Below are 27,101 nucleotides of genomic sequence, written 5' to 3'. Positions count from 1 at the left end.
ACCTCTATCAGTGGTACCCACCGCATCGGGAGAACACCGCCCAGCATCTGCCGGTCAGACCTCACCTCCACACAGCCTGTCACTCGTGCCCCACGTGGCTCACCCGCCCTGTCCTCTCGGGGCCTCCGGTTTGGGGAAACGAGGCAGGGCCAGATGCGGTGCTGGCCCGTCTCCAAGGGAGAGAGCCGCTAAGTCCTCCCAAGAATCCGAACGACCCGTGTGGCCTCCGGGCAGCCAGGAGAGGGCCAGCTCTGTGACGGCCAGGACAGCGTGGCGAGCAGCGGAAGGTGTGGCAGTGGCATGGCCCTGGGCGAGCTACCTGGCCCCTCTGAGCCCATCTCTCCCCAGCTCCTAGTCTGGAAGGGCTCTGGGGGTCAGACACAAGGACTGCAGTGCCCCCAGGCCCCGCGGAAGGCGGTTAACCCCGCAGCTGCAGGCGGCCCAGGCTATTCAGTCCATGCTGTCTCCCTGCTCCACCCACAGACCATCCACGTTCAGCAAACATCAAGGAAACAAGTATGGGACCCTGGTGGGGACCGAGAGCAGCTCCGAGGTTCATGGGGCCCAAGAGCGACCTGTGCCCAAGGCTGTCTATGGGCAGCTCCCCAGCGCTGGATCCTGCCAGCTTTTGTCTTCTGCCCTGTAAGACGGACCCCACCCCTTTCTTGTCGTTGACCCCAGGGCACACTCCTTTGCTCTTTCAGAAGGTGGGGAGAGGATTACCCCCCAAGCCCAGGGAGCCTCAATCCCCGACAGAGTCTGCAGTGCCTGCAGGCTGGTGACGCAGGCTGCAGCCCCAGCAGGGTCTCTGAGCCGGAGGTCTGGGCGGCCTGCCGAGGAGCCTTCCTCCAAAGCTCCCTGGTGATGCCGCGGCTGCTGGTCAGAGGCACACACTGTGAGGATCACTGGCCCAGCCAGCCCCTCACTGCCCTCCTCCCCCGCTCATCACCGGAGGCCCCTTAAAATCCACACGTTTGATGCCTCTGTTCGCTCTCCGGGTTCTGCCTCCCATGCAGGCTGAGACCCCGGGGCCAGCAGTCAGTCCTCCGCCCGCCCCTCACTGTGGGTACTCACTTGGAGCTGGCCCTGGAGTGGCTGAAGGACAGGTCCTTGGTGCAGGAGGTGGGCGGGACGCACACGGGGTCCTGCCTGGAGGTGCAGGAGGGCGGGCGCCCCGGGTACTTCTTGACTGCCTTCTGGCCGCTGCACGTGCTGTAGAAGCTGTAGCGGTTCTGGGTGGTCTTGTGGCCCTTGCCACCCAGCGTGCCCTTGCGCAGCGTGCCCCGGGGGTCGCAGTAGAGGTCGGGCTCGCTGCGGCTGGCCTTGATCTTCTGCATGAAGCAGATGTCGCTGCCGGCGCCTGGCGCGGTGCAGCCGCCCCGCGGGTACTGCCGGCCCCAGCTCTCCATCTGGCTGTAGGAGCTGAAGCGCCTGTTGTCAGCCTCCCGCTTGAGGGTCCCATTGTATATCTGGGGGAGAAGTGGAGGGAGGCTCAGCCGGGGTCCCCACCCAGGATCTGCCGCCCGCTACCGCCGCAGTGACGCTCAGAGGGTCCTGGGATGTCTGGTGTGGGGGGAACCTTGACCAGCCTCATAGACGACTTCTCAAACTGCAGGTTGTGACGCCTTATGGATTAGGAAATCAATTTAGCAGACTGTGACCATCATTTAAAGAAAAATGGGATCAAATAATATATATTGGAATTAGAAGACATGAGCGCAGCACGTGTACAAGGGCTGGGCTGTGTGTAAGGTGTGCTGCTTACTGTGGCTTGTGGCCAGAAAAGGTTAGACAGCTGCTGACCAGGTCCCAGAGGGCCTGGTCCAGAGGGGAGCTGGGCTCAGGGAGGAGAGGGGCTTTCCCACGGAGGGAAGTGCAACCGTGGGGCTTGAACCTGCGTCCCCGGGCACGGCCCTGCCACCGTGTGTCCTGTGCAGACACCCCCAGCTCCCGAGATCACCGAGGCCGCCTGTGCTCCGCGGGGGACTGCTCCCACCCTGGAAGGACTCTCCCATTGTCATTTCTCTGCTAAACTCCTCACCTCACCTCCTGCTGACCAAGGCAAGAAAGCATTCTGGGGGACCCCTCCAAGGTCAAGGGGGTTATCCTGCTCCTGGGCCCCCGGCGCCCACGAGGCGGGCCCGGGGCTGCAGCGGGCACAGGGTGGCCAGGGCTATGCTGTCAGACGGGCATCAGGGGAGCGGTGGGCAAGGCTCAACCGAACGGCAAGGACGGTGAGGTGTCCCCAGGGCTCCGTGTGAGCCCAGCGGGGAGGCGGGCGCCCTTGGAAGAGCCTGCAGAGCTGGGGGTTGGAAGAGCGCGACCTCACGGAACAGAACAGCCAACCGCAGGGCCGGCTCTGACTCACCCGGAGGCCAGAGGACCCACACACGCTGGAAAAAGCACGTGCACCAGGGCCGACTCGGACTCGGCTCTGCCGGGGTGAGCTGGGGCCCAGAGCCTGCCTGCCCCACCCTGTGAGTATGAGTGGGTGTGTGTGCGTGTACGCGTGGTCGGGCACCCCGGTGCGTCCCCTCCACCCAGGTCTAGCCACCGGCCCTCGGCCAGGCCCCCCTCGCCCCGCACGGAGAGCCTGTGGGGCAGACGCCACTGTGGTCAAGCTCCGGTCAGCGGTGACACCAGCTCAGAAGCCCCGGTCACCCTGGCAACGATGCTCCAGTGCGCTCTGCTCACACCGCAGGTGTGCACCCTGGCAGGCGCGGCGCTCACCCCCAAACTGGGTCAAATCAGCCAAGCCCAACAGTGTGTGAGGTGGGGGAGGCGCCAAGCGACCAGAAGGGACAGAGGTCAGCGGGGCGTGCTGCCGTCTGGGCGTCTGCGCCGCGCGGCCGCGCGTTACACGGGAGACAGGCGGAAGGTGAGAAACAGGAAGCCGGCCCCAGGCGGCGGGCCGGAGGCCACGCCCCGCCCCCTCTGGGGAGGAGGCGGATGGCGGCACCTTGGAGCGAAGGCTGAGCCTTAAATGGAAATGCAGCCCAGAGCCTGCCTGTCCTCAGAGACGACACTCCCGGCCCTTGTTCCGACGGTCCCCGGGTCCAAGCCCAGCACATGCAAATGCCGGCATCCTAGCTGGAGCCTGTGACCTTCGCCCCTTTCTTCTACCTGCCCCAAAGGACGGGGGCGCGCGTGCTCAGTGTGCGGGGCGGCAGGGAGAGCTCGACGACGCGAGGAGGTGTGGGGGGCGCGGCACAGGGTGAGGCTCACAGTAGGGCAGCGGCTGCGGGCTGCCCTGGCGCTCAGACCGGGACCGCGGGCTGCTCAGGCACAAGAGGGGCCCGAGGCCTCACCCAGGGCGGCCCAGGATGGGTGGGGCGGCCTCAGAGCACGGAAGGCAGAGGAGCCTGGTCCGCCCACACAGGCTTTCTGATGGAACGGCGCCCTATTTCTTCAAGCGGGCAGGACAATTCTTCATTGTCCACGATGCCCTGAGCACTGCGGGATATGTGCTGCGCCGGCCCCCAGACCCTAATTGCCAGGAGCACCTCACAGCCGCTGTGGCCAGGGAGAACGCCCCGCGCACTTCCCAACTCTGCCTCGCGGGTCCCGAGCAGCCACGCGCCAGACCGAGGAGTGGGCAGGTCAGTGCTAGCCAGGCCGGGGCGCCCGGCTCACCCCACGCACAGACAGCGGTCTGCTGGCAGTGCCCTCGGCTTTGCCTACAAAGGACAGTGAGCACACACATGCGCATACACACACGCTCACATGCACACATGCACACATACGCTCACACATGCACACACACGCGCACGCACATGCTCTCACATGCTCACACGCATGCGCACATGTTCACGCTCACGCATACATATGCTCACGCATGCACACATACACCCATGCTCACATGTGCGCGCACACGCACATGCATGCCCATGCTCACACATGCGCACATGCTCACACATGCAGACATGCACACGCACGCACACATGTTCACACACACACAACACATGCACACACATGCTCACATGCACTTGCACACACCTATACACGGTCACATGCACACACATGCTCACGCTCACACACATGCACAGACATGCACACACACATGTTCACAAACATGCATGCACACACATGCTCACATGCACATGCTCACACATGCACACGCCCCCACACGCTCACACATGCACACACATACACATGCTCACACATACATGCATGCACACACATACCCCACACACGCATGCACGCACACATGCACACACACGCACCTGTGCCCTGTGGTCTGGTTATCTCATGCTTCCTTGGGAAAGGCCAGCCTCAGATGTCTCGGAACATGCCAGAGGCTAGAACCCTGGGAGAGCCTGGGAGCAGAGCTGACCAGAGAGCAGCCTGCGGAAACCTGGGGGGCTCCGGACAGACACGTTTCTGTACTGGAACCACCCAGCGAGCCTCGCCGGGCCAGGCCCTGCTCTGCTCCCACTTCAGCTAATGACTGAGCTCTCGTAACCCATTTTTTCTCCCTCTCCCCTTCCTTCGTGGAGAAGTGGGGAATTCTGCCCACCTCTGAGTGCCCCCCAACCCATCTCCTCAACGTAAGCTGTCTTCCCACCCCTCTTGAGATTGGAAAGTCCTCAGAGGCGAGGAGTCCGGTCCTATGGGCAACTAGACCCCAGTAAAGCAACCTGGACCGGGGCCTCAAGCCCCTGAGCGCAGGCATCCCCCATCTCCCCCCCTTCTTGGGCTGCGGCAGCCAGAGGTGCACAGGGCAGGCCCGGATGAAAAGAAGGTCTGTGTCCTGCCTGTTAGCCCATCCTGAAACCAAGCCTCGCCGGGCAGGTGGGGCTGGGCAAACCGGCTCCGGGTGGACACACCCAGCCCTCCTGCCCAGACACGCCCAGCAGAGAGTCACCACAGAGGCCCTCAGTGAGAGCCAGCTGGGGCCACTTCGTGGGGTCCTCACCCTCCTGGCCTGGTGAGGGGCTCCTGAAGAACCCAGACTGGAGACGCCTCGGGGACAGACCTCTCCTGCCATCTCACTGTACCCGCTCAGCACCCAGCCAGGGCCCCGCCCAGGGGAGCAGACAGACCACAGCCCGCCATCTTCCTGGACAGCATTCAGGATGGCACCACAGCCAGTGCAGGTGGCAGGGGGCCTTCCCACGTGACGCACTGGCCCGGGGTCTGGAGGGCACAGAGCCCCTCCCAGCAAGGGCTCCCAGGGAACTCGGGGCCCAGGGCGTGGGGAGCTTCCCAGGGATGGGGTGACTGCTTACTCGGCAATTTGCATCAGCGTGGGAACCACCGGCCTGAGTCACCAAAGGTGGAACCTGGGCGGGGGCGGGGTGGGGGCGTGCCAGTCCCTGCCCCCTCCGGCGCACCACTCCCTCCCTGGCTGGGAGCAGCAGCCTGCCCTGGGCCAGCCTCCCTTCCTTCCCAGGCATGGGGCTTGGTGCAGAGCGTGAAGGACAGACAGCAGCCCTGGGCTCGGAGGCCCTGCCGTCTGGGCCAGAGGCGGCTGTGGGGGGTGCCCTGCCCTGTGGTCCCCCAGGCCGGGAGAAGCTGCCCCAGGGGCCCATCACCTGCACCCAGAGACGACTGTGCCCACTCGGGGGCCCTGGCTTGTGAACTGGATGCTGCTGGTGGGTGACCAGCTCGCAGGCTACAGGGAGCACACGGAGATCTGGAATCACTGATGCCAGCTGCCAGGCATCTTCTAGCGCCTGATTTGTTTAATGTGGATAAAATGAAAGTTTTGAGGTCCATTCTGGGAGCAAAGATCTCACCAGAGAGCTGGCTGACAATGGCTAGTGTTCCTTGTAACCTGGGACGGTGGGATCGGGGCTCACAGAGACCAGGCGGTGGTGAGAACAGTCATGGTAACTCAGAGAGGTCTTCTGAAGTATCTGACTGTGAGGCCCGAAGAGAAGAGCCTGTGATGCTCCAGGCTGTAGCCTATGGGGCTGTCTCAAGGCGCTGCTCTTTCCAGAGAGAGAAATTGCGGCCCTGAAAAGGAGCATCCTGCTGTCCTGGGCTCTGGGCCCACGTCTGCTCTCAGAACGGTAGGCATCAGGCTACCACGGCTCTGCTGTTCCCGGTGATGGGGCAGGGGGCGGGGCCGGTATACTTGGTCATCCCGCACCTTGAGAGCTGACCTCCACGACACGTGATGTCCGAAGAAACAATGGTGTGAGCTCCCGCTCCAGCACCCAGCTCAGGTACTGAGTTCCAGCACCCAGCTCCAGCACCCAGCTCCGGTACTCAGCTCCAGCACCCAGCTCCAACACCCAACTCAGGTACTGAGTTCCAGCACCCAGTTCCAACACCCAGCTTGGGTATTCAGCTCCAACACCCAGCTCAGGTACTGAGTTCCAGCATCCAGCTCTAACACCCAGCTCAGGTACTCAGCTCCAGCACCCAGCTCAGGTACTCAGCTCCAGCACCCAGGTCTGCCTTCACGTCCTGCTTCCTGCTCCATCACTGAACTGTGGGAGAGACTGGGTCTTCTGAAACTCTCGCCCTGCACACCTGAGACAGGCTTTCCTCAGCTCCTGACCCCCTAGGATGGGTCTGGGGAACTGGGACTTCGGGTTTCACATGCAGACATCTCCGCTTCACTTTGGGAAGGACCCCCTGGCAGGGGACTGCCTTTCAGAGGCAGCTCTCAACAGGCCCAAGAGGCAAAGGACCCCTGAGCGTCAGCCACCGTTCACGGGCTCAGACCAGTCCGAGGCACGGTCCTTGCACCCTCTTGGAGCCCCAAGTTCTTTTGAACCCAGAGGCAGCTCCTTGGTTCCAGTGGTGGTTCATCCTGGGGACCCCTGGCCCTTCCAAGGCTCCCACGTGAAATAACCCCTGGAACCTCAGACGAAGGGTGGACTCCTGAGAGATCGCACCTGAGGGTGAGGGAGACTCCTGGGCCAGGCACCCCACCTTGTGCCAGGGGTCTGGGGGATCGCTGGGCCCCGACTCGCCCCTGAGCACTGAGCCAGGAGATGAAGGCCAGACGCCCCGAGGTGGCAACGTCCTCAGGGCGGATTCTTCCTTGGAAACTGCGCGGTGAAGGAAGCACCGCTGCTGGGGAGACAGTCATGATTTCACAGGAAGGTTGGCTGGAAGCTCCAGGGTTTGGTGACCGAGCCCTGCTCTGGAAGGTGAGCCTGTGCACATGTGCACACACACTGCTACACGCATACCTGCCTGTGTGGGACACACGTCACTCCACTGAGGTCTTCACACATCACGTCACTTCACAAAGAGACTCCACGGGGAAGGTCTTTGGACGTGCCTTGAGCCTATGATCACTGTTGTAGCAGGGCTGGTACTTCAGTTTGCAAAGATCCCCCCCAGTCATCCCCCTGGACATATTGCAAGGACATCAAACCAGTCAATCCTAAAGGATATCAACCCTGAATATTCATTGGAAGGACCGACACTGAAGCTGAAGCTCCAATACTTTGGCCACCTCATGTGAAGAATTGACTCATTGGAAAAGACCCTGATGCTGAGAAAGATTGAAGGCGGGAGGAGAAGGGGATGACAGAGGATGAGATGGCTGGATGGCATCACCGAGTCAATGGACATGAGTTTGAGCAAGCTCCAGGAGACAGTGAAGGACAGAGAGGCCTGGCGTGCTACAGCCCACGGGGTCACAAGGAGTCGGACACGACTGAGCAACTGAACAACAACAGCTCCTCGTGCTGGAGCCTCACAACCCCTGCCTCCCACCCGGATGACGTTCAGGACAGACTGCAGAGCTCTCTCCCATAGCATCTCTCTCTCTCTCTCTCTCTCTCTCTCTTTTTTTTTGGCTGCACTGTGTGGCATGTGGGATTTTAGCTCTTAGACCAGGGATTGAACCCGCAGCCCCTGGAGTGGAAGCCCAGAGTCTTAACCACTGCTACCAGGGAAGGCCCTGAGAGCATTTCATAATCTCAGAGAACTTGAGGCCAGGCCAAGGCCACACAGCTAAGATGCGGCAGACTCTGAAGCAGGACTAAGACCTTCGACCTCTCCCGGATTTCGTCCTCCGGCCACCCGGCCGCCAGAGTCTGGTGACACGCGTGCCATCTAGCGGCCCAGAGCCTCTGCAGCTGGGGCCCTACAGCAGCCGTGGCCCCCGCCCCGGCACCTCCGGTGTCAGTCGGCTCAGCGCCTGGGAAACCGCCTCCCCTGGGCCCCCGACCCTGGCAGCGCCTGCCTCCGTCGTTGGCTGACAGTGTGAGGTGCTCAAGAAGAGCGCGGGTGCCTGGCTGGGCGACACGCGACACGGCTTCATGCCCACAGGACCGGGCGGAGGCCCTCTCTCCCAAGGGACACCTGTGATCAGGACACGGCTGCCTGGCGAGGTCACGGGAGGAGGGCAAGACGAGTGAGTGTGGAGTCAGGTCAAGGCTGAGCTCCTGGAATCAGCCAAGCCTTGCTGTGCTTCCCGGGGCCCTAGAAGCCCGCCACCTCGCTCCCCACCCTGGGGGCACTCAGAGGGAGGAGAAGGGCTTGCCCCAAGCCCCCCAGCTCCTTCCCGGCCTCCTGCACAGCACCCCGCCCTTCCTCCCACTCTGTGGGCCTCCTGGAACTTTTTTTCCACCTTGATTCCCACGAGGAGAAGGCCCAAGCTGGTGCCAGAATGTGTCTTTAACATTTGCCAACCTCCCTTTTCTGGGTAGGGAAAAAAAAAAAGCCATCCCCCTATGGACTTAAATAAGGATACTTTTTTTTCTCTCTCTCTCTCTCTTGCGTTACTGATACAAAGTTTCCTTTCAAAATGAATGCACCGAAATTTAAAAGTCAGTCTATTAAAATTAAGGAATAATTGTTGGTGTCATGATTTTGTGAAAAGTGGAGATCAGATGCCCAGGTTCCCTGGCAGGGACAGCGGGACAGGAGTTCTGGACAAGGGGCCCCAAGGTCAGTGCCCCAGGGCCGGGTCTCCCCAGGGTGGCTGTGCACCCTTGGGCCATCCCCTCATGCCTCTGAGCCTGCATTTCCCCAACCAGGGTGGGCCCTGCAGGCTTCTGCCTTTGGGCGTCTGTGATTCAGCCGGATTGCAGTTGGACGTGTCCTTCTCCCCAGCTCAGAGCTTGGGAACAAACCACCAGCCTGCCCTCGTCCCCTTCCTGGCCACACCCTCGTACAGCTGTGGGGGTGCAGCCCCCCAGCTGCCTCCCTCCCCAGCTGTGTCTACCTCCCATCACCTGTCCCGATTTGGGTTTTCAGCTGAGTTTGCTCTCCCCAAGCAGGAAGGCCTCCGTAGAGACAGGGTGGGGTGGGGTGGGGGTGGGGGGGGCGTGGGGGGGCCCTGGGCTAGGAGGCTGGGCCCCACCCTAGCGAGGGGTGGGGGCTTCATCCACCAGCTTGGGAAAGTCTGCTTGCTGCTCTTGTCCCGCTGAGCCTGGTGACAAAGGAAGCCGCAACGCAAGGGAAGGCAGGCAGCAGACCCCTGCTGGTGTTTTGGCACCCCAGCCCCCTGCTCCCCGCTCTGGAGCCGAGCAGGAGAGGCGGGAGACCAGGTCTGGGCCGCCTGTCCGGCCTGAACACCCCCCGCAGCGTGGACTGGGCTCTGGACCCGGTTCTACCGAGTGGACCTGTGAGGCATCTGCTGGGCCAGGCCCTGCACCGTGCTGGAGCCTGGTCTCCCCGCTAATAAATCGGAACCCCAAGGCCCGGTTCGCTCTGATCCCACCAGGATGCCAGGACAGGAAGTGGAGACAAGATGGGGGAGAGCAAACTGCCCTGCTGCTGATGAGGCTCCCAGGCCCAGCCCCCTCGCTCTGCGCCCACGCAGCGTGAAGGCAGGGGCCCAGCCGGCCCTGCCTGTCTGCTCACCCAGAGCCCCGGGGTCCCGTCCCCAAGCCTCCCGGACACCGGGAACCAGGGCTGGGGCTGACCTGGTCCTGCCGCCCGCCACTGACGCCCAGGAGATGAGGCTGGAGGTTAGGTGGCTCTGCCACCGCCACAGCACCTCATCCCAGCCTCTCAAGCTGTTGTTTTTAACTGGCGAGTTAGGGCTTTAAAGACTGGTTGGCTGAGGTTAGTTCTTGTCAGGACTTAAAAAGGCAAAACCAAAACACACTAATTTTCTTCTGGCACGAAATGAAGAAGCTTGTGATCGGCCCTGAGTCTTCAAATCTTCCCTCCAAGGTTTCGGAGGCTCTGAGGTGACTCGTGAGAAGGAAGGCGAGCCCGACAGTGGCTCATGGGGAGCGGCCTTCTAGGAAGACGCTGACCGGAAGCGGCAGGTGGATTAAAGCCAAGAATATGTAAACGCAGGCTCCGTCCTCTCCCAGAGGATGGCACGCCCCTTCCCGAGCCCCATGGGGAAGGACCACTGCAGACTGTCCGGGCGGGCAGAGTCCGACCTTCCGGCGCACTGAGGCCCTGTGGGCACACGTCTCCCTGAGCACGCCCCCTGCCCCGCCGGGGCCCGCCAGCTGGGACCCAGCCAGGTGACATCCTGCCTTCGCTGGGGCCTGGCCCCTGGCACTGCCCTACTGGGGGGAATGGCCCTGCCTGGTGAACTCTCAGACAGCAGTGCCCAGGGGCCCGGTGCCAGCCCCAGGCCTGGGCACTCCCCTGCCCCTGCTGTTTGTGAAGGGCAGCCCTCCAAGCTCAGCTCCCTGCCCAGAGCTGCTTTGGGACTCTGCCTGCATGGCTCCCTGCTGCACCCTCTTCCTTCCAAGCCCCCAGGTGCCAGCTTCTCTCCCCCAAGTGAGGACACCTGACACAGGACTTCAGAGCCAAGGAGGCCCTGCTGGTGAACTTGGGGTCCGGCCGCGGCCAGACGGGGGCCGCTCCTACAGGGAAAGGAGTGGGGGGCGCCCCCGGCCCCATGCCCTCGTCTCCCCTCTCGGGCACATTCTGTCCCTCGGCAGCAGGATCATTGCCTCTTCTTGCCCGGCAAGAGCCCGGGGCCCTTGGGACTGGGTAGGGGTGCGTCACTGCTGGCAGAGGACCCGGGCTGGCAAGCACCTAGACCACTCCCTTTGGGGGCAGGAGCCGTGCCCGCCTGGACGGGGCTTGCTTCTCCGCCGGGACTTTCCAAACCGATCAGAGAACCCAGAGCGGGTAGCAGGGCAGGAGACAGGCCTGGGCTTTCAAGGACGTGGTTTCTAGGGGCTTCCCCTCCTCTGTAAGGAGTTCGAGGGCCCGCCTCCTCTCTGTAAAGCGAAGGGCAATGAAGCCTGAGCAGCTCTGTGGCTGCTGCAAGGGTTAATTAGCCACTGTTTCCCTGGTGACCAGATGACAGCAGAAGGCAGTGCACCCACAGGCCTGGGGGCGGCCCTGCCCCACCCTGCCCGGAGACCACCGTCAGGCCCTGGCAGCCGCTCAGGGGCTGCTCTGCAGCCACACAGAGCCTGAAAAGTCAGGGCCGAAGGGGCCCTCCACTAGGATCTCGTCCAACAGCCTTCCTCCAAGGATGAGAAAGGCCTCAAGAGATGAGCCCCAGGTCCCTCTGCTCATAGCAGCTGACAAGAGCAGAATCGAAGCCTCCAACTTGACTGGTACATCCTGTCCACAGCCCCGCCTGCCCTCGAAACGGGAATTCTCACCCATTGTGGAGACAGGCAAGCTGAGGCTAAGAACGGGTCCCTCCATACCACCTGCCTCTGGGAGGAGTCTGTTTGCTAGCACAGACAGTCTGTTCCTCTGCTTCAAGGGCAAGAGTCCCACCACATTCTCTCCGGCAGCCCCTCACCCGGCCCCCGCAGACCCTGCGCACACGCAGCTCCCAGAGCCTGGGTTCCCATTGCCCACGGAGCCTTGCAAAGCCTAGCCCTCTCATCGACAGAAGGGGGCCTCCGGGCACCTCAGGGTGTTGCGTGCCCACCCCGCTCAGGGAGGGGGTCCCAGCACATGGAGGCCACTAACATGTCAGTAAGCACGCATAGCTGAGAAGAGGCTGAGAGGAAGATTCGTAGTGAATCCTGGGTGTTTTCTTTAAATAACTTTTTTTTTCCTCCAACAGTGCCAGTCTGCTTGTGTGGTCTTGGTTTCCCAAACAGAGCCTGGGCCCTCAGCAGTGAGAGCACAAAGTCCTAAGCACTGGACTGCCCTGAAAAAGTGAAAGTCACTCAGTCGTGTCCGACTCTTTGCGACCCCATGAACTATACATGGAATTCTCCAGGCCAGAATTCTGGAGCGGGTAGCCATTCCCTTTTCCAGGGGATCTTCCCAACCCAGGGGTTGAACCCAGGTCTCCTGCATTGCAGGCAGATTCTTTACCAGCTGAGCCACAAGGGAAGCCCAAGAATACTGGAGTGGATAGCCTTTCCCTTCTCCAGGGGATTTTCCCAACCCAGGGGTTGAACCCAGGTCTCCTGCATTGCAGGCGGATTCTTTACCAGCTGAGCTACAAGGGGAGCCCAAGAATACTGGGATGAAGTAGAAAAATAGAGTCAATGGCCAGAATGAACACAGAATCTCCACTGGTCATTCTCCTGGGGAGTCTGGCCCTCCGAGCTCTGGTCTGGTATAACTGAGCACAGAGAAGGGGTTCAACACGGTGCCCCCGGGGGTACCCTAGCCCAGACTGCCTGGCAGCTGCTACCGTATGGGATCGGCTCCCAGCAGGATGCTCTCAGCCTGTCCACAGCCAAAGCACCTCTTTCCCGTGTGACGCCGAGAGGGATGGAATGCTCATGACGCACTTGTTGGTTTGTGGAAAACCCTTCAGGCTGGAGGCGCAAGTGAAGGAGACTGACACCGTAACCCAGAGCCTTTCCCGGGAAAGGCTCCTGGGAAACCCAACCTGTCCACGGGCTGCAGCCTCGTCCAGGACACGCCAGGGTGAGAGCAGCCCGCTTCCAGGGACCTGGTACAAGGACCCTCGGAGGGGCCAGCAGCCTCCCTTCACTCCCCTAAGAAATTCTGTCTGGGTCCCCAGCCTAGGAGACGGCACTTAGGGGGTCTTGTTTATATTACAGGGAATAAGTGGGAATACACAGTGACCTGCAAGCACAGGACACCCAGCTAAATCTGAAGATCAGACCAGAACAAATAACATTTTAGGATAAACAGGCCTCCAAAATTGCATTCCTTTATATTTTACTGGGCAGCCCATCCTGACCTCCATTGACGCTGACGGCTGAGCGACTCAAGTCCAGGAAGGAAAAAAGGGCCGCTGCCCCGCAGCTCTTGGTGGTGGGGAGGAAGGGGTGGGTGTGGGTGGGGGCGGCAGGGAGGAAGTGAGCGGATGTGAAGTCATGGGTATTGTCTGAGTCCCCAGAACGGGCTGTAAGGCTAAAATACGGAGATTGATGTCTGGAGTGAGGACAGGAAAATCCGGCAGGGCGAGAGCCCGGAGGCGGGGTCCAGTCTGCTCCCCGTCACCAGCCATGAGACCCTGGGCCTCACGGGGCCGGGGGGCCTCAGCTGTGCAGCGTCAGCCTCGGTGGGCTCCGACACTCCCCAAGCCTGGTCCTGAGGACAGGGCTGAGCACGCCCCACCCTTCGGCTCAGCTCACCCACTCCCCTTTCCCCAAGGTTCTGGGCTCTGGGCTCTAGCCATGTGCCGCCCCGTAGACTCAGTCTCCAAGGGCCAGGAGGCTGGAACGAGCAGAAGAGAATGGACAACTGACTGGCCAAGGCTTTTCTCTGGACCGGTTCTTTCCCTTGAGCCCCTGGGTGGTGTGTCAGTCACTGTGCTTCATTCTATTACATGCCCTCTACGTCCAACTTTCTTGACTTGTGACATGTGTGTGTACGTGTGCTAAATCATTTCACTCGGGTCCAGCTCTTTGCGACCCCATGGGCTGTAGCCCACCAGGCCCTCTGTGCATGGGATTCTCCAGGCAAGAGTACTAGAGTGGGTTGCCATGCCCTCTTCCAGGGGATCTTCCTGACCCAGGAATCAAACCCTTGTCTAACATCTCCTGCATTGGCAGGTGGGTTCTTTACCACTAGGTGCCACCTGGGAAGACTGACTTGTAATATAAATGGTTGTAGATTACAAGTAGTATAAGTAATATGATGACATATATATATCTGGAGAGGGAAATGGCAACCCTACTCTGGTACTCTTGCCTGGAGAATCCCTTGGACAGAGGAGCCTGGTGGGCTACAGACCATGGGGTCTCAGAGTTGGACATGACCGAGAGACTGACACACACACATATATATATCTCATCTATGTTTTTTAAATTAGAAGACTATTGCTGAAATAGAATATAAGGTAGAATCCTAAGGCTTTTTAAACACCTTTAGAACTTTCCTTTCTGGAACCGCCCACAGGTGCTTGGCATATTTAAATAAAATCCATGCTCAAGGGTAGCCAATCTTTGTTATCTGAAGTTGATTCAATGTCTCAAGCCTGAGAAGTGAGGGTCTCAGAGGGCTGACTGTCGTTTCTGCTCAAACACAGGTCCTGACAGCACAGAAATGGGGCTGGTTTTCTTAGGGGGCCCCTAAAATGGCGCTAAAGACCAGTATATTTTATGAAGCTTTTTAGGGTCACGAGTAACGGCAGAGCTGGCGCAATCCTGCGGCACAGCCACCGAGGCCTGCGTTCGCCTTGCCCGCGTCCTCTCTGGGTTCCTCCCAGTTCCCTGCTTCTCTGAGGGGAGCTGGAGGCTCCTCTGAGGAGGGTCCGCATGCCCCGTGCGCCCCCAGCCCCGCCCTCTGGGCCGGTTTCTGGGGAGGGGATGGGGCTGAAGCCCCCTGGCGCCAGCGCACCGTCCCTGGGACAGCCCCTTGGCCTGAGGCTCTCCCTGCATCTCCGCTGCTGCCCGCTGCTCCGCGGCCCAAGTCCCAACCTGCTGGGTTCCGCCGTCCTGGCTGACACGTGCTGGCTCCAGCATCAATTCTTCCACCACCATCCCCCGCCCCTCCCGCCGCCAAATCCCCGTGTGCGCGCAGCTGTGCGCTGTTCCCAGAAGCCTCCTGAGCGAAGCGGAGCCAGGACGTGCCCCGACAGCGCCGGCCCTGAGTCATGTCTTAAGTCCCGCCAGCAGGCCCTGGAGGGAGGGGTTCTCACCAGGTGTCAGCAGGCAGGCACCGCGAGGGTGGGGGCGGCGGGGACGGGCTCAATGGAGGGGAGAAACACTCAGCCCTGCCACACTCAGGCTCTGGGAGCAAGCCCTGGGAAGAGCTCGCGTAGCCCTATCCAAAGGTCCGCTGAGACAACGCCTCCCGGTCCACCTGACGGGAGCAGCCCGGGGGATGGACCCAGGGCAGGTGAAGCACCCACAGAGGGGAGCGCCGGCACCCGGTGGTCAGAGCTTGATCCAGAGCCACAGCGCCCAGGTTCCGATTGGGCAACGCACCGCCATGAAGACACACAGCAACTGCTCAGTCAGCAGCTTACTCATCCTCGCTGCTGGTCCCGTCCAGGGGCCTGCCCTCCTCTCTCCTCGCCCTTTCCATGGCATTATAAGTCATCCCCAGATTCTGCCTGGTCATCGGTCTACGTGTCAAAGCCTTTTGCTCACATCTGTGCCTGAACTACCAACCTGCTGGGCCCACTGTGCTCAGCAGGTATTGGCCCTGGTGTTACCAACTGACATCAAAAATCTGAAAAAAGAGGGCAAATGAATGCACAGCAAACCTAGTTAAACCTGTGACATGCAAGAAAGGCGAGTCCCCCTGTCTGAGCTACCAGGGAAGCCCAGTCCTCCCTGCTGCTGCTAAGCTGCTAAGTCGCTTCAGTCGTGTCCGACTCTGCGACCCCAGAGACGGCAGCCCACCAGGCTCCCCCGTCCCTGGGATTCTCCAGGCAAGAACACTGGAATGGGTTGCCATTTCCTTCTCCAATGCAGGAAAGTGAAAAGTGAAAGTGAAGTCGCTCAGTCGTGTCCGACTCTTAGCGACCCCATGAACTGCAGCCCACCAGGCTCCTCTGTCCATGGGATTTTCCAGGCAAGAGTACTGGAGTGGGGCCAAGTCCTCCCTAATGAGCCTCAATAAGACCTCAAGGAGGAAGGAATCAAGGGGATGACAAAGAACATGTAACTTGTAGATCACCCACCTCTCTCTTGCCCGGGACCTGGACAATCAGGGTGACATCTGTGAGCAACGTGGGCTCAAAGCCAGAGCTGCTGAAACCCAAGCCCCAGCGCACAGAGCCCAGCGTCTCCTGGAAAAGCTGTCCCCGCTGCACAGGCCTCAGGGGCCTCGCAGAACTCCTGGAGCAGTACAGGCTGACGTGGACGTTAGCAAAAATAAAGTCACGGAATCTGCAGACTGGGCGAAAACCTGGGCGTCGCCTAACCCAGCACCCCGATCTGGAGGAGCAGGAGACTCCTGTGTGGGCTTGTGTGGTTGAACCAGAGCATCTGGTTCAGTGCTTGGCGTGGAGTTAGGGCCAAAGAGGTATTTGCCCAGTAATGGGTGATGGGCACAGCAGGTGAGGCCACAGAGGACGGCGACAGGGCCAGGACAGAGGCATTGAGGACAGTCTCATGCTCAGCTTTTTTAATGCATATTGTTTCATTTAGTCCTGACGACAACCCATCCTACATGTGGAGAGACTAAGGCACAGAAGACTCTGGCCCAAGGTCACAAGCCCAGTAGCAGCACAACTAGACTCTGAACGTGAGTCTGTCCAACTTACAAACTCAAGCCATGCCGCCCTGGCACACACCCTCACTCCAGAGCTGCCATGCCGCCCTGGCACACACCCTCTTACTCCAGAGCTGCCGCCGCCATGGACGCCCCCGCCCCCAGCCTCAGGGGACCTCCAGAGTCCCGTCCTTGGTCATCAGCACACACTGAGGAGAGGGGGCCCCTGGGGATTTTCCTAGAAATATCTAAATATGCCCATGACCGGACCACAAGAATTCAAACTTCTTTCAGATCCATGAGTAAATCGGACATAGGAGAAAATGGACTTAAAAAAAAATGATGTTTTCTTTATGCCTTTTCTAAAATGTTCTCATTTGATACATTTAGAAATACCCACTCTGCCCCGAAGGAGGCTGCAATAGCGCGACGTGAAATAATGGCCAAGCAAACAGACCGGTGAGGAATGGGGGGCTTCCCCTGGGGGACCCTGCTGCCCCCCACCTCCTTCTCAGCAGCCAGGACGCTTTCTCCTGCTCAAACCAGGGACCGTGCCTGCAAGTGCCCAGGAAGCGGCTCCTTACCGGGTAGCCCCACGAGCCGCTCCCCGCCTGGAACTTGGAGTAGAAGCTGCTCCGGCTGCTGGTCCCGTAGTTGTTGTAGCTGTCGGCCAGGCCGTCGTACATGGAGCCTTGGGGACAAGGACAGGGGTTAGGACGGTGCCGGCCCCGTGCTGCCCCCAGCCCTCGTCCCCCAGGCATCGGCGCCCGCAGAGGAGACCAGCAGGACAGGGAGCAGCCCTGTGCCCGCCTCTCCTCCTCTGCCCGCCTCCTGCACAGTCGCATGGCTGCAGGCTCAGCTCTGAGGGCCCCGGGCAGCCCTCTTCTGGGGTCTACCTGCGGTGGGCTGGCACCAACAGGTCAGGAGCTGGCCTGGGGGGCCTCGGGCCCCTGCCGCCCCGGTCCAGGGAAGCAGGACCCCTCGCTCCACGAGGAAGGCCTTCCCGCTCAGGGGAAACAGCCAGGAGGTGGACATGCTGGGCCCAGAGGCTCCGCTCAGGGCCACGGGGCAGTGCCCAAAGATGCGGCCCGCACCCGGCAGACTCTGGTTCCCGACCCAGATGGGGCAAGGGGCCTCCCTCCTCTCCCAGGTGCCCCCGCCGCTGAAGGGGGAGCAGCCACCGACCTCAAAGGACCAGGAAGGAGTAATTACTGTTTTCCCAGAGCGTGTGGGCCCGCAGATGACAGGGTCCGCAGGAGGACAGAGTGTCATCACGGTTATTAGGGGCAAAGTGGCTTCAGCTCGCAGAGGGCGGCCTGGGCACGCAGCCCCTTCACCGGAAGTGGGGGGGCCTCAGGACCTCTGGCTCTGCACAGCAGGGGGTGGGCCCTCAGGATGCCCGGCTCTGCATGGCATGGGGGGAGCCTCAGGACTTCCGGCTCTGCATGGCAGGGGGGCGTGGGGGGGGGGGTCCTCAGGATGCCTGGCTCTGCAGGGCGGGGCGGGGGCGGCTCAGGATGCCCGGCTCTGCCCGCTGCCTGGAGGCTGGCTGGGACCAGCCTGGGGCTCCGCTCACGCTGTGTCTTGTGCTAAGCCTCGGCTGCAGACGCAGAATCGCAGAATCGTAACCGTCAGTGAACCCAAGCTCAAAACCTGGGAGCAAGCTCCGCCCGAGGGGCTGTCCTGGGTCTGGACCCTGGGCCGCATCCCGTCTGGCGCCCCATTTCCTGGACCGGGAGCTGTGGCCTGGGCGTCGGGAGCAAGGCTGGCCCCCAACCTCATTAAGTGACGGCCCTGGGGAAGGCGGGTCCCGGCCAAGGGCCTGAGTTCAGCTCCAGGGGCAGTGTCTGGCTCAGTCCCCTCCCCCCCGGGGCTGTGCTCCACAGGCCCCCACACCTCTGGGGGTGGGCACTGAGCCCCCGAGCGGGGAAAGAACGCAGAGCAGGGGCAGCTTTGCAACATGGCTGGCATCCCCGCCTCGGGCCACCTCCTCTGTCTAGAGCCAGGTGACCCTGACAGCTCGTAGGAGGGACCCTGCCCCTGACTCCCCAGGCCCCCACCACGGAGGGCTGCTGGGGCCACTGGCTGTGGCAGAGACCCCTGCCCTGCAGCCTAGAGGTGTTGAAACTGGTCCTGGCTCTGGACCTCGGTGGGGGCTCCCCAGGTGGCTGTGGTAAAGAATCCACCTGCCAGCGCAGGAGGCACAGGACACGCAGGTTCAGTTCCTGAGTGGGGAAGATCCTCTGGAGAAGGAAATGACAAACCACTTCAGTATTCTCGCCTGGAGAATCCCATGGACAGAGGAGCCTGGTGGGCTACAGTCCATGGGGTCACAAAGAGTTGGGCACGACTAAAGAGACTTGGCACGCACTTGCACTGGGCCTAGCCTTCCTCTTCTGGAGAAAGAAGGGGTGGGTTCTCTGCACCTCCAGGTCCCAAGACTGTGTGATCATAACAACTCTCACTGTGGCATTCAGGGAAGCCAGCCTTCTTGTCTCTAGAGACAGGCTTCAGCAAGGAAGCCTTGGGCACCCAAGGCTTGGGCATCATCGTCTCCTTGGCTGCCAGCCTCAGGGTCCCTCCAGAGGTGTGCCCGTTCCAGGGTGCCCTGGGCCCAGGCCTGACTCCCAAAGGGGCTCCCCTGAGGCTCTGACTCACTCCAAGCTCCCTGATGACCAGGCAGCTGCACTTCTTACCTTCTCAGGAAGCCGCCCCTCTGAAAGGTGACCTTCATCAGGAGGAGCCTGGAGGCAATCTTGCGGACATGGACACCCAGGGGAGCCAGCCGACAGCCGGCGTGCTGCCCACCTCCCCTCTGTCCAGCCCACTCCTGCAGCCCTTCTGGGTGGGGCGGGGGGAACAGACCAGGGTCCCACAGGGCAGGAACTCCTCACCCAGGGGTGGGTGTGGGCCAGCCAGCCACTTTGGATGGAAATCTGGGCTGGAGACAGACACGGGGTCCTGGGACAGGCGTCCCCAGGAGGCTCCATGGAGGGCAGGCTCCCACGGGGCCCCTCCCTGCTCGAGAGGGAGGCGGTCAGCAGTGACGTCACCAGCTGAAGCATCTCCTCCCCTGCCTGCACCTGCCCGCCTCCCTCTTACTTCCCTCCACATGACAGAGGGGGAGTTCTCTGCAGTGGATCTGGAGTACCCTATCAGCCAAGGCCAGTTCCTGTGACCCAGGGGGACTGTGGTGGTGACAGGTGTGGGTGGCAGCTCTCACTTCTGGTTGGACCAAGGTCTCCAGGCCCTTCCAGGCAGCTCCTGAAGGCACCTTCCCAAGATCATCTGCGACTGGGGGTCAGACTTCCTGACTCCCACTGTGAGCTGCCTGGCTTGGCCTCCTTGTGAGAACAAGGCTGCCATCACACCAGCCAGCACTGCTTCTCAGGCAGAAGGCAGCTGCTTGTGGGCTGTGGTTTCGAGGGAGGGGAGTCCAGAGACCTCACACACTTGCAATCACAGCTTGCAGTGTGCCAGATACTCAAAGGGATGCAGGTGGGAGGTGAGCCGTTTGTGAGCCCTGCTCCCACAGCAGAAGCAAGGGCTCCCTCTCCTGACTTGGGGCGGGGGTCTGGTTGGTAAGCACCACCCTCTGAGTCAAGTGCAGCAGGAAGAACATGGGGCTTCTCCCTGAGGGTGATGGAACAGCTCTGCTGGCTTCTCCACTGGCCCCTTGACCTTTCTGGACACCACTCCTAGGAAGCCTTTCACAATGACCCCCACCTGGTCCCTGCTCCCCAGGCTGCTGTTGTCTCAGTGCTGGGCACGGTGAGGTATGGGGCCCCCGCCCAGCCCGCACCTGCAGCAGGACACTGGGGTCCTTCACTCTACTCGGCCAGGTCCCCCCTCGCCCAGAGAGGACCCTGATTGGTCCGTGAACTGGGGAGAGACTGGAGCCAGAGTGCCCACAGCTGTAGCCCTGGAGGGGGGTAGGAAGAAGGGTCCCAGCACCGCTCACTCCACATTCACCCCACCTCCCGGGGAGCACGGCACCCACAGTCCTCTCAGGAAGGGCCGTGAGCCTCTCTGTCCAACATGTGTCTGCCACGAGGTGTCTGCCCACCCCCAGAAGTCTGGGGTCAGAGGGCAAAGGTCCGCCTTCCCCGTGGGGTCAGCATCGTCAGCCGTTTTGCCCGCACAGAAGCCTCATTTGGGTCAGCAATTGGGGGAGACCCATGCCGCAGACGAAAGCACCTGGGGTCCTCCCCTCGGGCCGCACAGGGGCGACTCGCCCCGGGTCACCGGGGAGCCCTCGTCAGGACGCCCAAGACTCTTCCCCCGCCGGGCGGGCGGACCCACCCGGGATGACTCATCCTTCCACCTCCAGGCTTTCCGTGGCCACACCCGCCACACCTGAAACATTCCTGCTCTCCTCTCGGTGGGCCCCGCCCGCTCCCCCAACCCGACCGTGGCCAGCTCCTCCTGGGGAGACCCCCCGGGCGCTCGGGCCTCCCGTGGAGCCGGTCAGCACGTGGCCACCTGCTGGACGCACTCCTGCCATGTGTTCTTCGTGTGTGCGTGTGTGTGTGTGTGCATGTGTGTGCGTATGTGCGTGTCGGGGGAGGTCCCCACCCACGCCAACCCCAGGACCGGACTCCACCTCGAGGAGGTCCTTGGGATATTAGCCAGCCTGCCGGCCAGGCTGCTCCAGGGCAGAGTCCACCCCCCTCCCCAGCCCCCACGCCCCACCCCCACGAGCCGCCGGGCCTCAGAGAGGGGCGCCTCCAACGGCCCCACAAGGCCCTGTCTTCCGGGTGCTCTCGTGCTTACGTCGATTCCTCAGCACAAAAGCTTGAGAAAGGACGCCCACTACCTTTTGGCCCTGAAATGCTTTTGCTTCACCCCCTAAATCCCTCCCATCAGGGGTGCCCAGCAGAGGGGCCCACAGTAAGAGGGACTTCAGTGAGACAGTAAGGACTGTGGGGAGATGGCACAGGAGACGCCTGGGCGCCTGGACCGTCCAGCAGCCCGGCGCCTGCCCTCCCACCACCAGGCATGGCGGGAGATGTTCCGCCCTCGCCCAGGCCAGAGGGAGCTCTGGACGTGCCACCCAGCCCTGGATGAGGGCGTTCTACCCAGTCCCACAGCCACCCTGGCACAGTCCTGCCCATTCCCGCGCACGTGTAGGAACAGACACCAGAGCGGCCTGGGCCGCCACAGCCCCGTCTCCCCCGTCCCTCGCCAGCACACGTGACTCCGAGGGCTGGCTGGGGCGTGCTCAAACCAGCTCTGAACCTGCTTCTCCTTCTGATGATCTGTGCGCGGCCACCGCTGAGCCTGAGGGTTGAGCCAAGGGCAGGGCTGGCACAGGGGGCGGGGCTGGGCAGGGCTCACCCCGCGGGGGGTTCCAGAGTAAACGACTGTCCCCAGCTACCGCCACGCTGGATGACATTTATATGTGTGCGTGTGTGTGTGTGTGTGTGTGCGCGCGCATGCGATGGGGTGATCCCCACACTGGGTCTCTGTCTGAGGCAGGGTGGAGACAAGAACAAGGATTCCTGAACTCTGTTGCAAGTCCACCTGCCCACGCTGTCCCCACAGTAACTAAACCAGAGCCTCCAGGGTGGGACCCGGGCACACGCATTCTTTAAAACTCCCAGACGGTGCCAACACATGGCCACGATTGAGAGCAGTGTGCACTGGGAGATATTTTTTAGTGATCCGATGCTTCCTGGAGGGAGACAGGGAGGGCTGTGTCTTGTGAGGAGCGGCCTTTTGCCGCGGCAGGTGGTTTGGGGAAACGGTCTGCAGAGGCAGCGAGACAAACAATCTGCTTCCAGTGAAACATCGGGGGGCGATCACACCCCACCTCTTACGGCTGCACAGACCCAGAGAGAGGCAGGGCTGGCCTGAGGTCACACAGCAGCTGGCAACAGCTCCAGAGAGCGCTCAAGCCTCCGGGGGCCAGCCGGACTCCTGCTGCTGCACGAGCTGGGAGGCAGGGTGAGTGTGTGTGCGAGGACACCTGTGTGCACATGTGCGTGCCTCAGAGGTGCAGCCAATAAAGAGCCTTGCACTAGGCTACCTCCCACTCCCGGGAAGCATTCTTTCATTTTGTTTTGTTCAAACATCACACACCTTCTAGGAGTCATGCCCTGTAGAGAGGTAGCTCCCAGAGTTTTAAACCTCGAACAACTGGGGTATTGGTATAGATAGTGTGGTGTGTGGGGAGAGGAGTTTGTTTTGTTTGTTTTTAATCTCTGTCAATGAGCTTAGCAAAGGGGCAGGAAGCTGGGCAACGGCGTGCGCCGTGGGACAGCCGGGCTACTCGGCATTTTAGCATGTGTTGTGACAGGCCGGTGGAAATGCTGGCTAAATCCTCAGCTCCGAGCCAAGAGGCCTTGTGAAGAAAGGAGGACTGGCTCCCGCGAGGTGTAATCAGGACACTCTGCTCTGGGACAGGCCGCCACAGGCACCCCGCCCTCGTCGCCCCTCTGCGCTGGTCCTGAGGGAGAAGCCCAGCAGAGCCGTCTGAGCCTGGCCCGTGCCCGGGACGGGGCACCTTCCGAGAGAGCGGAGAGCGGACCCCTGCCCTGGGTGCAGCCTTGTGCTGAGACATGGCCCACGCAAGTCCAAGAGCCAGCCAGCGCGGCCCTAGACGGGGCCGTGCCAACCCTCCCCCTGGGTGCAAGCCTCCGCCAGGAGGGCCTCGGGGAGAGGACACCTGCCCCGCGCACCCCCCACCTCTGCCCGTGCTGCTGAGGAGGGTGCAGATGGGACCCCCAGCCCGTGGTGACGCCTCTCGGGGCAGTGGGCAGAGTGGGCAGGTCAGGACTCCCTGGAGTGAGGAGTGGTGTGCAGAAGGGAGTGGGCTCCAGCATGTGTTTGTGCGTGCAAGGGTGTGCCCATTCATGTGCGTGTGTCTGCGTGTGTGCATGCGTGTGTGCACGTGTGTGCACATTCGTGTGTGTGTGCGCGTGCGTGTGTGTGTGTGCGCGTGGTGGTGGTGGTAGGTTTGGATTTGAGTCTGAGTAGGCTTGGTCAGCTTTCAGCAGAGGCTCTGAGCGGAGTGTAAAGGGCGTGAGCGCCACAGGGCCTTGGGCAGGACAACAGTGCACCAGCCCCTTCCCACACAATCCACCCCGCATGGACTCCCCCTCAAGGGGGTCACATTTTCCAGCCCCCATCTCCCACTGGGTGGCCACCTCCCAGGTTCCTTCTGCTTCCCACCTGGGCTTACACCCTTTGCCCACGGGCACCCTTAGGAAGCAAGGGCAGCCACGCCCCAGAGCCCCTTCAGGAAAAGACGGCGGGGGGGGGGGGGCGCGCAGGTCCCGAGTAGACTCCTCCTGAAGGGTGTCCAGGCCCCAGAGACCCCCTCCCTCCCTGGGCACTGCCTGGCTGGGCAGGGCATCTGTCTGGGCCCAGGTTTTGGGGGAGGGCACGGCGTCTGCGCCAGGCCCCTTCCACGGGCCCCTTTCCCCATCCTCCAAGGCTCCAAGCCCCTCATGTCACGGACCAGGTGGAGAGCAGCCCCGTGGGGCCGGAGCCAGGGCAGGGGCCCGGGAAAATCAAAGACCCCACAGAAGCCTGCTCTCCTGTCGTGGGAAACGGCAGGAGAACCGAGTCTGTCCTGGGTCCCCCCAGGGACCCCGTCACCCGTCCTGGGAACCAGAGCACATGCGTCAAACGACACCAACGGGACAAACAGAGACCAGAGCCGGCAGAGGTGGTCGCGGAGCGCACAGGGGCGCCTGGGCGGTGCTCGCCGGAAGGAGGGGATCCCTCGGAAGACAAAGCCAGACAAACCAGAAACACCAGCTCCAGGTGGCCTGACGGCCTCGCCCAGTTACAGCGCCCGCTGGGGAAACTGGTCCAAGCCAAGGGTAAAAGGGACACGCCTACAGGGTCAGCCCTCGGAGAGGGACGCGCTGGCTATCGGCAGAGTCCACGCACACCTGCTGACGCCCCCAGAGGACCTCGGGGTGGAGGCGTGGGAAGCGGAGGGGTGGACGTCGCCACAGAGAGGGAGGCTGGGGCGCCCAGCCGGCACCCCGTTGGGGCTGGGAGGGGGCATCGGGCACCTCGCCTGGCTGTCTTCTACAGAGCTGCGGCCCCCAGCGCAGGCCAGGGAGGAGCGGGCGAGGAGGGACCGGCGAGCCCCGTCCCAGGGAGAGAGGAAGCCGGCTTGAGCAGCGACTGCGCTGCGCCGCGCCCAGAAAGGGGACACTTGTTTTCCAGTCCTACTTCCAAAAAAGGCTGGAAGCAGCCGCGGAGGCCCCAAGCAAACACGAAGGTGGCAAGCACTCCGGAAGCTGCGACTTTGAGTGGGAGCCTGGCGGGAGAGGAGCCAGGGCGGGGGCACAGAGCCACACAGGCATGCGGGCTTGGGCGCAGAGCAGTCCTCTGCCAGCCATCTTCTCGCCCTCAGCTGTACCTGGGGCCACTCAGGGGAGAGAAGGAGGCACGGAGGTAGAAATCGTGAGCTGCCGTGTGTGTGTGTGTGTGTGTGTGTGTGTGTGTCTTTGTGTGTGTGTGTGAGAGAGAGAGGTGGTATGTGTGTGTGTGCATACCTGTGTGCATGTGGACCACGGGCGGGGGTCCGTCCCCTTTGTCTCCTCCTCTTTACTACTCTCGTCTACCCCACTCTCTCATGAGCTCCTGACTTGAAAAATATACCTCTTTTTTTTTTTTCCAATAAATAAACCTTGGTTGACCTGTATTGGTTTACAGTCTGCAGCTTCCTCATTAGCCTTAAACTACTGGGCTTCCCTGATGGCTCAGACAGTAAAGAATCTGCCTGCAATACAGAAGGCCCGGGTTCAGTCCCTGGGTTGGGAAGATCCCCTGGAGAAAGAAATGGCAACCGACTCCAGTATTATTGCCTGGAGAATTCCATGAACAGTGGAGCCTGGCAGGCTACCGTCCATGGGATCCCAAAGAGCTGTACACGACTGACCGGACTTTCACAAACTTAACTAAATAATTAAGTAGAAGGTACCCGCTGACTTACATGTAATTCTCACTGGGAAATGCTTTGTATGAGTCTTTGGTCTAGAACTCCCACTGAGGCGACTGTCAGGTAACAGACCTTCCTCCTTGAGTTTCAGGGGTCCTGCCCCTTTCTCCTGCCCTTCCCTGACAGCTGGGGGACCTCAGCGCGGCAGGGAGGGGCTGGCCAGGCCCATGCCTAGATCAAGGAGTGCCCAGCACCAGGGCCCAGCCAGGGGTAGGGGCGGTTCTGGCCTCCAAGCAAATTGCCTCTGGCCTCTAAGAGGCACACTTCTACACCGGCTGAGTGGGCAGGCGAGTTCTGAGGGAGAGGGGGCTGCTCTCAGCCTCGAGGGCGTCCTGGACCCTTCCCCGGGCTCAGCCCCCACGGTCCGCGCTGCCCTGGGGCCACCTGGGAACCACACTGCCTCCTCCGGGTGTGAGGCTCCCGCGCCGGCGCCATCAGAGGGCGCCTGCCTCCTGTGCCCGGTTCCCGGAGTGCGAGCCCCTCCCGAGTTCTCGGCGGGCTCCGTGACTCCCAGTCCATCCCAGCCAGGCACTGGGCGGCCCCTCCGCCCCGGACCGGGACCCCACAGCTAAGTCCGTGAACGTTGGGGTGGGAAGGGTGAGGGGCGCTCGACCACGGGCAGCTGGGCAGGATCGGGCTGGGGAGAGACCCCTGAGCCGGCTGGGGAAGAGAACCCCGGGACCCGAGGTCGGCCCTGACTGTCCGCCACTGAGCGGTCAGGGCCGCGGCTCCACGGTGGACCAGGAGGCAGGGCGCACCCGCTGGGGCCCTCCGCGCGGACCCTGCCCCGCGCCGCCAGATGGGGACGCGCGCGCCCCTCGCCCTGCCACCTGGGAGGCGCGTCGGGGAAGGGCGAACGGCCACGCGGGCATCCGGCCCTCACCTCGGTTGGAGTGGCTCAGGGTGGACGACTGGGAAGACTTGGACTTCTGCCGCTTGACGGTCATCATCACCTGTTCCTGCACGCGCTGCCGGCCCGACGTGCCGGTCTTCATCTTCTGGTCGGACGGCAGAGCCAGCGTCGAGTTGTCCTGGTCCTGGAAGCATTCGTAGGCCAAGGCGGTCTTGAGCGGCGAGTGGTTCATGGCGGCGCGGGCGCGGGGCGCGGGGCGCGGGCCTGGAGAGCGAGCCGAGCGGCGCGAGGTGCGGGCGGCGGCGGAAGCGGGCTCTTCTCGCGCTCAGCGGCTCCCTGTGCCCATAGAGCGACGGTCCGCGCGCGCGACGGCTCTGGGCTGCTCCCGGCGCCTCCACCCGCCGTCCGGGCCCGGCACTGGAGGGCCCGCCCTCCGCCAGACTGGATATACCGCCCCGCCCCGCGCCGCCCCCTCCCCGCCGCGGCCGCTCCGCAGGAGCCCCGGGCGCCGCGCCGGGCCGGGCGCTCTCGGGGGCAGGGCTTCCAGTCCCGAACGTGGACCGTGGCGGCTTCCTCCTTTCTCTCCCTTTGTCCCCGTCCCTCTCGCCGCGACCTGCCGAGGCGAGGCCGCCTCCCGGGAGCCGCCCTCTGGCCCCGTCCTGCGCGCTCGGGAGTAAAGCTTGCGCTCAGTTCAGGCCGCGGGAGACTTCTCTCCAGGAAAAGAGTCCTTCTCCACGGAGCGCCCCGCACAGCCCGATGCCCGTCTCCCTCCGTCCAGGGGTCAGGGCAGAGACCAACCCTGTGGATGGGGGCTCCCAGGCTGACGCAGGAGCACCGCCC

General features: G+C 62.2%; 1 protein-coding gene across 1 annotated transcript in view; it reads right to left on the bottom strand.

Annotated features, from left to right (window-relative positions):
* The window catches only part of PKP1 (plakophilin 1), a 37,745-nt gene extending 11,103 nt beyond the window's left edge, over nucleotides 1-26,642 (bottom strand). Inside the window, 3 exon segments of the mRNA NM_174145.2 lie at nucleotides 1,075-1,469; nucleotides 17,031-17,137; nucleotides 26,292-26,642. Of these exon segments, the coding sequence (NP_776570.1) occupies nucleotides 1,075-1,469; nucleotides 17,031-17,137; nucleotides 26,292-26,493 (704 nt within the window). The 5' untranslated portion in view covers nucleotides 26,494-26,642.
* Between the last annotated feature and the right edge of the window lie 459 nt (nucleotides 26,643-27,101).

Source organism: Bos taurus, chromosome 16, assembly GCF_002263795.3.
Source record: "Bos taurus isolate L1 Dominette 01449 registration number 42190680 breed Hereford chromosome 16, ARS-UCD2.0, whole genome shotgun sequence".
Classification (NCBI taxonomy): domain Eukaryota; kingdom Metazoa; phylum Chordata; class Mammalia; order Artiodactyla; family Bovidae; genus Bos; species Bos taurus.
Note: the sequence above shows the minus strand (reverse complement) of the source record. Positions and strands in the feature narration are given on the sequence as shown.